Source organism: Euprymna scolopes, chromosome 6 (assembly GCF_053919585.1).
Source record: "Euprymna scolopes isolate OS-2025 chromosome 6, ASM5391958v1, whole genome shotgun sequence".
Lineage (NCBI taxonomy): Eukaryota > Metazoa > Mollusca > Cephalopoda > Sepiida > Sepiolidae > Euprymna > Euprymna scolopes.
The window spans coordinates 100,527,677-100,541,299 of record NC_136487.1 but is presented as its reverse complement, the minus strand read 5'-3'; the positions used below and the strand labels follow the sequence as shown (position 1 = coordinate 100,541,299).

General features: G+C 36.2%; 1 protein-coding gene across 1 annotated transcript in view; it reads right to left on the bottom strand.

The window, feature by feature from the left end:
* LOC145277820 (integrator complex subunit 8-like) overlaps positions 1–13,623 on the bottom strand; it is a 163,719-nt gene that overhangs the window by 36,869 nt on the left and 113,227 nt on the right. Inside the window, exons 20-21 of the mRNA XM_080129719.1 lie at positions 7,145–7,204; positions 2,108–2,169 (exon numbers count right to left, since the gene is read on the bottom strand). Coding sequence (XP_079985845.1) covers positions 2,108–2,169; positions 7,145–7,204 — 122 coding nt within the window. The remainder of the gene's footprint in view (positions 1–2,107; positions 2,170–7,144; positions 7,205–13,623) is intronic.

Here is a 13,623-nt window from a genome sequence, read left to right as displayed (position 1 = left end):
GGATTTATTTTTCATCAACCACACTCCCTACCCACCTCGGAGTCCAAAATTGGGGCATAGTAAGGGGGAAACCCATTCGCGTTGACCATGTCGGGGCTACGTGGAGGATATACTCTTTTGGTAAGGAGTTCTCAAGCACTATATTTTCTGTTCAATATGTCCTCAAAAATACATTTGCTCAGATGGAGTTTTGAGTTCTGGTCTTTCCAATTGATTGACCCTTGCCACCGCCTTCTAGCACTTACTTGGTTTGCCTTTTTTTTGTAGTGGGGGAAGAAAAATAATTAAAAAAAAAAAAAAGATGGGAGTACCTTTAAGTTATATTACATTTTCACCCCAAACAAGGCAAATTGCCACTTTGGTGTAGGGGGCTACTATCAGGGGAAACAACTACTGGGGTACTATGTAGGGATTTGGGCAGCAAGGTGTCGGTTCACGTTACACTTGAACTTCTGCACGTCAGTACTGTTGGGGAAGCAGGGACCTGGAATGGAATTCCAGAGTCTTGCGGTTCTGGGGAAGAAACTATTGGAGTAAAAAGATCTTTTACATCTAGGGATCTCTACAGTGTGGGGGTGGGATCTAGTAGCCTGTCGGGTTTGTCGAGGGTGCTTGCGTCGTGGGGGCACAAGTGATTGCAGTTCGTCAGAGCATTCACCACTAAAATACTTGTAGAAAAGGCAGAGGGATGCAACATTTCGTCGATGGGACAGAGGCTGAAGCTTAGATGCCAGTTCAGGGCCTATCAGGTTTGCGACTCTCTTTTGAACCTTGTCAAGGAGCGAGAGACTAGTAGCAGATGCACCAGCCCAGATGTGGCAGCAATACTCCATACATGGGCGAATGGTGGCCTTATAGAGGTACAGGATACTTTCGGGTGTTAGTAGTTTTCTAGCACGGTAGAGAGAGCCTACCTTTCTTGCAGTGGCCCTGGCAATGCCTTCAATGTAATTGTTCCAACTCATGTTTCCTGTGAACGTTAGGCCAAGGAGTTTGAAAGATGGACTCTCAGATAAAGAGTCGTTGGCCATTGCTATGGGTGGTAGAGAGGGTTTCTTGTAATTATTGAATGAAACTAGTTTAGTCTTGGCAGCATTGAACGCGACCAACCACTTTTGTCCCCATTCCACTACAGATTGGAGGTCTTCCTCTAGTGTTTCTGCCATTTCTTTAGAAATGTGTTCATTCGTCTTCCTGTCGTGTCTGCCATAGAGTGTAGTGTCATCAGCATATATACCCATCTCAGAGGCAATGTTGTCGGGGAGGTCATTTATGAATATCAGGAACAATAGAGGTCCAAGGATAGAACCCTGGGGCACTCCCGCATTTATATCATATTGTTTAGATGTGCGACCGTCGAGGACTACCTGGATTTTTCTCTTATCTAAGAAGGATTTAATTATGTTAAGTAATCTACCAGTGATACCGTATGATCTGATTTTACTGAGGAGACCCTCATGCCATACCCTGTCAAAAGCCTTAGATATATCTAGAGCTACCGCTCTGCCTTCCCCCGCTTTGTCCAGTGAATGGCATATACGTTCAGAGATTACAGTGAGGATGTCTGCTGTGGAACGGGCTTGTTTGTTGTGGTAGTTGGTACTTTGGGTGTAAGTGCTAGGGCTTGGCGTGATTGTCCGATTGGTCGGATCAGGCCTCTCCGACCGCCCATCTAGCCGAAGTAAGGGCCGAAGTAATGTGTTGCAGTGCCTAGACTTTTATACACCCGGGTCTAGGTTAGCTCAATCACCAGGATCACATCCTAAGGCATTACGGGTAGCAACCCACGGTTAACTGGTTGCCCCATTGAGGGATTTTTACCCTCTGCAGGGAGGAAGTTGGCTTATTCTAGTGCCCTACCAACAGAGCAAAAAAAAGAAGGGGGGGGGACGGGGTTGGTAAGTAGGGAAGGAAAAGGAAATGAGAGGGGAAGGGAGTTGTTTTTGTTTTTGCAGAAAATAATTAAGTTTTACAAAAGAGAATAGAAAACAAAAACAGAAAAACGATGTAGGTGCATTTCGTCTCAGGAAGCCAGTAGACAGCCTGATCTGGTAGCACCAGATAAAAATTTGGGAATATTAATCATTACAAACAAAAATTTTCTTACTTGTTCACAGTGAATGGCCATATGGTTGCATAAGTATTGAATATATCACTGTTAATACTATCCTGAAATACAGAAAAAGGTAGAAAAACAAAACAAGGAAAAATTAGAACTATATTTATCAGGCAGATAAAAACTAAAAAAATCAAGCACTTATTTTTGTATCTGCTTGAATCCTGAGCCATGCGAGATTCAACGCAATGTAAAAGAACTACATACATAGTTAATGGAAAACAAATTCGTTTTAATATTAAAATATTTATTATCATTACCACTCCTGTTTAAATTCATTTTTTGAAACATATCAATCATGAATCTATGACTTCATGTCAAAGCTATAATTATTTTGTTATGGTAATGTTTTAAGCTCTATTTATGAAACATCCAAATAAATTTTTGGATTTTAAGGTTTTGGTTTTAATTTCCAGCCACGACATACGTTTTATTTGTTGGGAATTTATCTACAATTTGCAATATTTCTAAAAGTATTTAAGATTTCTAATATTTCAAAATGAGATAAATTCTACAATGCACTTAAAAAACATACATAAAAAGATCAGTATTTTGGGACATAAAAATTGATAGATTGCACTTCAAATCTTATCCGGTATTTATTAGAATTAAAAAACAAATATAAAAATATCTAGGAAAATAAACAATTTCTCCACCTAGGAAAAGGCAAATATGGACAGCTAAACTATGCAATAAATGTTTTTCTGCATTGCAATTTTTTTTATATAAGTATTTTTCATATTTGGATTCTTTAGATTACTGTTCTCATCTTGAGTGTCATTTTCAGTGTTTTAGTCGATATAACCTTTGACCTTCAAGTGTATCTTGTTAAACTTGGAAATCTTTCTGTTGAACTTGGGAATCTGCACAGAATTTCAAAGCCATGACAGTTTGAAATAATTCGCAATTGTATTTTTGGTTGCCCACACTGAGGAGTGAACCTTCAACCTTCAGAAGAAGGTCACTTTTACAACTAAATTTTTCCAAGTATTCTAACCACTGCATCAGAGGTCCTTGTGGACAAATCTAGTACAACATTTAGGAGCCTTGAACCTATTTTTATTTCTAGTTGTAAGTACCACCATTTATTACTACATATTATGTGTGTAAACGTGGTGTTAACTTCCATCCACCGGGTCCCCTGGTTGCAGAGGGGGGGGGGGAATCTGCTTCTAGATATCGAGATTAGCTGTGAATATATTGAATAAGCAATTCCAAACAAAATCACGAGTTGTGTTTTGGCAAGATGTAGCACTCAGCAGTGATTGCAACCAGGCTTAGGACAAGCACACTTGATAGGTAGACGACAAATCAATACTTCCCACATCTAATGGCGTACTGGCAACCCATTGCTAGGTGCTTTCCTGAACCTGCATGTCAAGCAAATGTTTACTACAGCAGATGGCGACATCTGATGTGTGTGACACAAAATTGTGCTTTATGAATCAACCAAAGCACTCTGTAGCTAGGGCTGGTTCAAACCTACAAATGTACAAGTCTAACATAACTCTAGATTGTATTTTTTTTTGTTTGTCTTCCATGAAATTCTGCAGAGACAAAACAGAGGTAACGGGGCAGGCTTGGCAAGCTGGTAACCCTTAGTATCTAATTTGCATGCAGGCAGCAAACGTGTGATGGTCGCATACCAGAGAACAGATGGTGACTCTGCGACTGGGCAAGCACTGGATACCAACACTGACACCCGGCTGGCATACTGTAGCCAGCAGGTGCCCACTGTACTGTGGTCAAAGCCAGAGAACAAAAACATTCATATGACCATGAGCCTTGGCGCATGAAATGTTAGAACCCTCCTTGATCTTCAAAACAAAGCTCGACCTGAAATGAGAATGGCCATCATTTGCAAAGAAATGAGAATGGCCATCATTTGCAAAGAAATGAGAATCGCCATCATTTGCAAAGAAATGAGAATCGCCATCATTTGCAAAGAAATGAGAATCGCCATCATTTGCAAAGAAATGAGAATCGCCATCATTTGCAAAGAAATGAGAATGGCCATCATTTGCAAAGAAATGAGAATCGCCATCATTTGCAAAGAAATGAGAATCGCCATCATTTGCAAAGAAATGAGAATGGCCATCATTTGCAAAGAAATGAGAATGGCCATCATTTGCAAAGAAATGAGAATGGCCATCATTTGCAAAGAAATGAGAATCGCCATCATTTGCAAAGAAATGAGAATCGCCATCATTTGCAAAGAAATGAGAATGGCCATCATTTGCAAAGAAATGAGAATCGCCATCATTTGCAAAGAAATGAGAATGGCCATCATTTGCAAAGAAATGAGAATCGCCATCATTTGCAAAGAAATGAGAATGGCCATCATTTGCAAAGAAATGAGAATCGCCATCATTTGCAAAGAAATGAGAATGGCCATCATTTGCAAAGAGCTTTTCCACTTTTCAATTGCTAAAAGCAGCATTAAGTGAGTCCACACTCTCAGAAAAAGGAAGAGTAAGCAAACCAGAGTCTGGTTATTCAATCTTTTGGAAGGGGAAGCCTGCTCCAGAACACTGGATGCATGGTGCGAGTTTTGCAATTAAAACATCCCTCGTGCAAGTTAACAAAGAAATAAGTGAATGCATAATGAAATTACATGTCTTTTTCTCAAAGAACTTCCCGAACCTGATATCAGTATACGCACCAACCCTCGATTCAGAAAACACAGTTAAGAATTCTACCAATAACTAAATCAGCTTATCCCTTTTACTTCTCCAAAGTATAAACTAATTATACTCAGAGATTTTAATGGACTTTATTGAAAATTTTTTTGGAGGGGAATGGGAATTCACCATTAGAAATTCCTATACACGCAAAGAAAGTTGGGTGGGGGGCATTTTTATTTATGGCAGACATGACTAGCCCCCCTTATGCTTCCCTCCATCCCCTAAAAATTAGATTATAAATGAGAGCAAAAATAGGAGATTTGACAACTTGTCAATGCTTTAGATCTAAAATTTCTGTTTCTCTTTAGCTAAGGGAGCATGATAGCCTGTTTGCAGCTATTTGGTAGTTTTCCACTGAAAAACCCCAAATAGCACTATGATACTGAATAGACGAGCTTCAATCTATGGTCCCCCCTCGCCAAACTTTCACAAGAAACACTCGTCTAGCTGTAAACACTATCAATAATTTCCCCCACTCTTTATCTGTGCCTAAACCTAAACGTAGATTCCATGAACAAAGCTTCTTTCTTAGAACTGCACGCCTGTGGAATTGTCTTCTGTTTTCCTGCTTTCCGGCTGACTACAATATGGTTGTGTTCAAGTCTAAAGTAAATAAGTTCTTGATGAGCCGTTCCATATAAGTTATCAAATTTACCAAATTTTCATTACTAATGATTACTATATTGTCCAATTTCTACTGTACACTCTTTAACCCTTATCCTTGAGTGGCCTCTGGGCCTTGATAATGTGGTGATGCCTATGTAAAAAAAAAAAAAAAAAAGGTCCAGAACATGGACAAACAACACTTGAATCACTGTTGCAACATGTCAACAACTGTATACTATTGAAGACCCACAGACATCAGCAGACAACTTCTCAAGAGGTTATTTGCAATATGGACTTAACATTAACATAGCAAAGACCAACTTCATTTTGGACACCAAACTCCTCCTGAGGACACAATAACCTAAAACTAGAAAATGCAGAGCGGTTTACTTACCTCAGCAGTGTCTTAACAAATGCAATGGCTGAGAAAAACATTGATTGCAGAATCAGAGCTGCTCATGCATCGTATGGAAAACTTCATAAAAGAGTATTCAACAATCAAGGGCTGACACAATCTACTAAGCTCATGACCTACAAAACAGTTGTAATCTCAATCCTGCTGTATATCTGGGAGACGTAGATATTTTATAGGAGAGACCTGAAAAAGTTGGAACGCTTTCACCAAGCTAAACTATAATATCTTATGCATAAAGTGATAAAACTTAATCACAAACACTGAGATTCTTCTTCATTCAGGACGGAAAGCATAGAAGCCACAATAAGAAGACGCTGTCTATGCTGAGCCGAACACCTTGCTTGAATGCCTGACAAGTGCCTACCTAAACACGCTCTTTACTCAGAACTTGCCTTTGGAACCAGACCCCATAGTACACCAAAATGCTGCTTTAAAAATCAGCTCAAATCCATTCTTTAGGCGACCAAAATTGACACAAACAACTGGGAAGTCGATGCAACCAACAAAGAGAGCTGGAGAGGAACAATCATGAAAACACCATGGTATCAGCTTCAAGACACCACACTACCACAGCTTGTATACCATGAAGGGTTTGTAAGAAAAACTTAAAATTATGTAATCCATATCACATCAAGACAGTATTCAGGAGTGATTCGATTCTTCAGAAACATCTTGTGCAAATCAAGCAGAAAAAATCATGACTAAGAACTGCGAGTATAAGGTTTCAATGTCAATGTAAAAAACTATACAATGATGAGACATGTTGTCCATTAAAATTAAGATTAGAACATCAAAAAGCTGTAATATGTGGAAAGATTGAAAATTTGCGTATGGCTGACCATATATGGAGGGAAAAAGGAAACCATCTACCTTTTATGGGATGAAGTAAAAATTATAGACAGAAGAATGATGGATAACTCAAAGAAGTAGCACATACGTTGGGTGATGATCAATTACTAAGTAATATAATACAATTGCTAATTATTTACTAATTACAAATTAGAACCTAATCGTGGCTGACAGAATAAGAGCCGTGCTATCCCCATGAATTAAATAAAGGGTTCTGTTCAAAATTCTATGCAGAGTTTGACAAGATACACCTAAAGAAGGTCAGAGGGTACATTGACCAAAATGTTGTGAAAATGACACTCAAGCTGACAACAGTCCAAAGAATCCAAATGATACAAACAATAATCAAAAAAATTCAGAAACTTAAATATTTTCTGTTCTTACTGCATAATCTAAAAAAAGTCTTTTTTAAAAGAAACTATAAACTATTTCTACTAAAAATGTTTGTACACAATTAGCAAATCAATAACTTACCTTGAGAATGTTATAGAGTTTGGTAAGACAAGAAATCAAAAAAGTGAGCAGAATAGGTTCCTACAAAGAAAAAGAAAACACAAAAATGTTGTCCAAAATATGAATAATGTATATCACAATAATTTTTTTAATACCTACAAACACTAGTGTTTCATCCTTTCGGGAATCATCAATGCAGGGTGACACAATTACTTACTGGTCAGGAGATTCAAACCCGGCCACAAAGCCATCTCTGACTCCATTAACAAAGAAACAAACCCTACAGCCAATCTCGACCACGAGAAATGTTGTTGAAATTTTAACGTTTATTTTTTTAAATCTCATAACATCTGTCCATAGTGATCTAATGATTATAATAATGATTTTCGCATGCGAGTTTAGGTGACCGATTTTCTATTTCAACTTTAAAGTGTTCAACAATAAAAACCAAGTTTCTTAAAGCGGCTGACATAATTATAATTTTTTAACCCACACACACGGGTTGTTCCAAAAGTAAGGCCTATTTTTATTTATTTATTTTTTTTTTTAGTTAAAAGAGTGATGAAGACAGGAGTAATACCATTAAAACAAGCAACCTTTTGTGCTCCAGAATTTATTTTTCTACATAGTCATCACCATTCTAAATTCACTTTTGCCAGCATCTTTTGTACCTTGGTTGCAAAAGTCCAGAACGCACTTTTTTACTTACTGTCGTCATTCAAAATCAACAAACCCATTTTGCTTTCTTACAGTCTCACCTCATCAATATCTGCAACAGAGGGATGAAACTTTCAGGTCATGAATGCATTAAGTTCAGTCATCATAACCATACAATTTCCATTCCTTTCTGATCCATTTGGACGTAATAAAAATAGGAGCCATTTCTTACTCTAAACTGAATCAATTTTCAGAGACATCAGTTGAATAAATAGTGAATAGTAACATAATACCAGATTTAGTTTTTAAGCATTCAAAAAATTCAAGACATAATTACCTAAATTATATACCCTCAAGAGTATTAGCCTTAAAAACGGGGAAAAAAAGAATAAGACCAAAGTCATCTTGAAAGTAATTAAACTGCTATATAAAATTGTAAGCGATTATATGTAAGATGTATTTTTTTTAATTAAAAAAATTTTTTTTTTACAAGGGAATCACCACTTATCAAGGTTTGAAGGCCACTTGAGGATAAAGGTTAATGTGTGTATGGTGGTAACTAGGACAACAGTGTAGTGGTGGAAACTGGGTAGAATTTGATTATTTAAGACTACAACTCAACAAGAACTTGTTTACATTGGACTTGAAGATGATCATTTCTCCATACTTAACCAGAAAGCAGGCCAGCAAAACAGAATTCCACAGTTGAGTAGTTCTAGGAAAAGATTTTGTTCATGGAACTAATGCTTAGATTTCAGCACAGATAGTTTGTTTAATCAGCATATCGACCATCTTTGGGTCATTTAATGTTGTATATAAGATTTAAATTCTTAGATGCTTTTGGAGTTGATTTCCGCTGGACATATTTGGATAATGTTTTGGTATAGTTTGTAATTTTATGGCATTTATATTTTATGGTAAAGATTTGCTCTTTTTAGGAAATTTAGAATGGTTTTAGAGTTTTCTTTTCCGAAGAGGTCTTTTAAGTTGTGGCCTTGTAGTAGTGTTGATGAATTTGTGTGAAGTCATAGCAGTCAAGTAAAAAGTGTTTCACTGTATAAGGTTCGTGACATGGTATACATTTGGAAGGTTCTTCATTTTTTAGTATGTAAGAGTGAGTTATGTATGTGTGTCCTATCCGGATACGTGATAAGACTACTTCTTTGCATGATTTTCTGGGATCTAGTAGATTTTTTTTAAGTCAAGGAATAATTTGGAAAAGTTTGCTGTTTTAGCAATTGTTCCAGTTTTCTTGCCATTTCTTTGTAATGAAAGTGTTTATTGAAGGTTTGTAGTCCGTATATGGGACCTTTATGTTGCTTATTTGAAGTTTTAGGATATTTTTGGCTGCCATGTCAGATTTTTCATTTCCACAGAAACCTTAGTGACTAAGAATCCAACAGAAGAAGAAAGTTTTGTGTTGTAGGATAGAATGGATTCTTTGTAAGAGTTTGATTAGTAAGAAATTGTTTAATTTTGATTTTTTAATGATTCAAGTACTGATAATAAGTCTACAATTATTATTTCTTGGAGTTATGTTTATTTCTGCACCCTAGATTGAGGAGTTATTTGGTAACCTTTTCTGCTGAATACTGTTTTCTGAAATAGCGGCACATCTCACTTTGTTTGGATCTTTGGAACCATCTGCATAAATGTTGTTTAGTTTTTCTCTATAGTCTGAGGGGTGAGTATTGGATTTAGACTATATTGTTAGGTCTAATATAACTTTAGGTTGATTTAACAGCTAGGGTGGGAGTTTTGTGAAATTTTCCTTGTGGATGCTGGTTTGATCTATTGAGTTATCAGTTTTATCGTTTCTTCCATGTAAAGACTAAAAGGTTTAATTGCATTTTTTTTAATAGATGTGTGTAGTTGAGATTGAAAGTGCATTGATAGGCAGTATTTTGGGGGTTTGATTTGAGTTTTAGATAATATTGCAAGCCTAATTTTTAACGTCTCAATTTTAGTGAAAGTTCATAGGCTTCAAAAATAAAAGCTTTCTACCAGGGAGGTTTTGAATGCACCTAAAGCAAGTTTTAACCCTGTGTGATGGATGGGAATCCAGAGTTTTAAGATAACTTTTTCTGGTTAAATCATATTTGAAGCTTCCATAGTTTAGTTTGGCTCTTATCAGGCTTCTATACAATTTTAGGAGTGATGAGCAGTCTGATCCCCACTCAGTATTTAATAGTTGTATTGAAACATTTTTGTTTTAAATATTTTAAGTGAGGGATGAAGGAGAGTTTTTTTATCAAAAATAAGTCCCAGAAATTTATGTTGATCAGCTATTCCGAATTTTGTTCCTTTTAGGGTCATTGTGTATTTTCATATAATTACAGAAATGGACACATTTAGTTTTGGTTGCTGAAAATTTAAAGCCATTTTCTGTGGTCCATTGTTTGTTGATGCACATCTGTAGTTGGGGTTCTGAAGTATGAATATTTTTTGATCTATGACAGATTACAAGGTCATCGACATATAAGGAGCCATTTATCTCATTGTTTAGACAATTTACAATATTATTGATTTTATATTAAAGAGCGTAACTGATAAAATACATTCTTGTGGGACTCCTTTTTCCTGTATTTATGTGCCTGATATGTGTTGGTCCGATTCTTACTTTAAAACTTCCATCAGATAGAAAAACTTTTGTCAGTCTGCCCTTTAATCCAAGATTGTACAGGTCTCTTATTATACCCAGTCGTCATTTTTGTATTGTAAGCCTTTTCTAAATCAAAAAAGATAGCTATTGCACATTCTTTTTTAATAAAAGCTTCTTTGATAAAGATTTCCAATCAGATTATGTTGTCCACTGTTCCTCTTTTGTTTCTAAAACCACTTTGTATGTTGGTAATGGAGTTATTCGTTTCCAGATACCACCAATTTAGTTGTTTATTTGTCATTATTTACATGTTTTGCAGAGATAACTTGTTAATGCAATTAGTTTGAAATTTTGTGGATCTGAACTGTCTTTATATGTCTTAGGGATGGGGATCATGACAGCATGTTTTCAGCTATTGGGTAGTTTTCTCTTGAACCATATTTTATTGAGTGTGTTTAAAAGATGTGTTATAGATTTGGGAGGAATTTGTTTCAAAAATTCATAATGTATCTCATCCGCACCGGTAGCTGTATTATGTGCTTCATTTATGGCTTTTAGGAGTTCATTTTTAATAAAAGGATAGTTGTATTCTTCTTTGTTGTTTTTAGTTGAAATTTTATTTCTTTATCTTTTTTTCTGTATCTTGTTTTGTCTTTTAGAAAGACTGACTATTTTTTACTGGAGGAATTGTTTTTAAAAGTTTCAGTGAGAAGATTTGCTATATTTTTTGTCTCTGTTATTTTAATGTTTTATAGATGATTTAAAGGGGAGGGTAAGCTTTTGCCCAAAATTTTCCACACTTGTTTTGGTTTTGTATTTTATTTTATTTATATAATCTTTCCATGATGTTCCTTTTTCTTCTCTAATAATTTTACAAACTATTGCTTTTTTTGCTTAAAAAGGTTTAATTTGTACTTCGTTGGTTGGGAGTTGAATTTTTATAAAGCAGCTTTACATAGCTGAATTGCTTTTTGGCATTTGTTAAATCAGGGTCTTTGTCAGTTTCGCTACTTTTAGGTATACATTCATGTGCAATGGCTAGTATTTTTTTTAGAAAAATATTCTATAGATTTGGGTTTTCCTCTTCTGAGAGTTTTTGTTGGCATTTTTTATATTCGTCCTTATTTGTTTTTTTTATTTTCCATTGGGAGAGATAGTTTTTTTTTTTATTATTTCAGTTTTGTTAAAACCACAGTAAAATGGTCGCTACTCCATGAATCTTCTAGAACCTTCCAGTCGTAGTCCACGAAGATAGTGTGGTCACACAATGATAGATCTAGTACTGAGTCGGTGCCTGAAGCGAAATGAACATATGTGCTGGATTTATTGTTTAATATGCACAAGACATTATTGTTAATAATTTTTTCAAGATTTTTTCCTTTCTTATCCAAGTATGCAGATCCTATATTGTGTGACTATTAAAGTCACCTAACAGTAAAAAGGGTTTGGGTAACTGATTTATTATTTCGTTCAGCTGTGTTTCGTTTATTGGATCCTGAGGTGGGATGCAGGTAGTGCAGATATTTATAGTTCTGTGTAGTGTAGCTGCTGTAGCAATGGCTTGAATATTAGTGTTTAGATCTATTTTGCTTTGTGGGATATTATTTCTAATAAGTATAGATACTCCTTCAGAGGCTTTCTGTTGGGTATTGTGGATGTGGTTGTATTGTTTGTAGTTTTTTATATTTATTTTATCTTCAGCTTTTAAAAAGGTTTCTTGGAGACATATGATGGCTGGTTGATGGTTTGTTATAAGAAGTAATGAGTCATTTATCTTATGTTTTAGGCTCATTGGATGATTTTTGGATTATGGTTAGATTTTATGTATTCATTTTTAACTTTTGTTAGTCGTTGGTGTCTGATCTTTGATCTTCCGTGTCCATTTCCTTAAATCAGTTTAGGATTGAGTCTCTTGGTCTGGAAGTTGAGCATGGTCTGTTTATTTTGGTTTTAACTTCTTTCTTGGTTTGTTTCCTTTTCCTTTATGGGCACTTTTTCGGAAAGAAGGGTTGTTTCTATGGGTGTTGTAGCACTTTGGAGTTTTGTGCGTCTTTTGGGTTGAGTTTTGGTTTGGGAGCTTTGTTCAGTTTTGTAATCTTTATTTTTGATGTTGATTTTTGTTTTTTAGTTTGTTTTTTTTAACTCTTCCATTAGTTCCCTTATTTTATTGAGTTGTTTCATAATATCTTGAGGTTTGATGAATTTGCTTTTGTTGTTTGGTTATTTAGTTCAATGGTATGCTGTATTTTTTTTTTTTTTTTTTTTCCAGAGTATCTTGTATTTTCGGCTAGGTTACTAGCTTCTTGGAAGGTTATATTTTTGGTATATTTTATTTTTCTTTCTTTCATCTGTCGCATTGTTTGAAGTTTGCACTACACTATGGCCTTTTTGGTAGTTAGTACATTTTGGCTCTTTTTGGCAATCTGTACAGGGCTGTACTGGAGAGTGTGTGCACGGGTCTTGATGGTGTCTATACCTTTGGCAGTTGTAGCATCTGAGGGGGTTTAGTATGTATGGTTTCTGAATCTGAACTAGATTTATCTGAAACTTCTCAGTGGTTTATTTTTTTAGGCTTTTTATTTGACATTTTTACATATTTTGGACTTTTCATTTCTCCTGCTCCCCATCTGCCTCAGAGTCCTGTTTGGAAAGTGTTGGGGAGAGGGGAACCCATTTGCCCCAATGCAACAAGGATACAAAAGTATATTCATCCTGCTCATGGATTCAAGCACCCGTGTTTCCTTCGTCTTTTCTAATGGCCTCATTTCTAGATAGGATGTTAGTTTTCCAGCAATGTTTTATCCATTCTTCAGCAAGTGGATTGACCCTTCAGCCACCGCTTACTAAATCAGTTTTTGGCCTAATGTGGGAAGCGTGAGCGTATTTTCTTGTTGTGTTTGTCTGATTTAGTGCTATTCACGACCAACCGATTGATTGGATCGGCCTATCCAACCACACGTCTTAACCCAAGTAAAGGCCAAAGTGGTGTGTTGCATCTCATGTCCTAATAAGACCTTGAACGTGATCTGCTCAACCACCAGGATTCCATCCTTACGCATTACGGGTTGCCACCCACTATCAACAGGTGGCCCCATTGAGAGACTTACCCTCTACAGGAGGATGGGGGCAATCGGTGTATTCTAATGCCCCACCGACAGGGCGTTCCGGCATAGAGAGTGGAGTAAATTGCTGATAGTGGTTGTAGTTACCAGAGTTTTTTTTTTTTTTGTGAAAGTTTCGC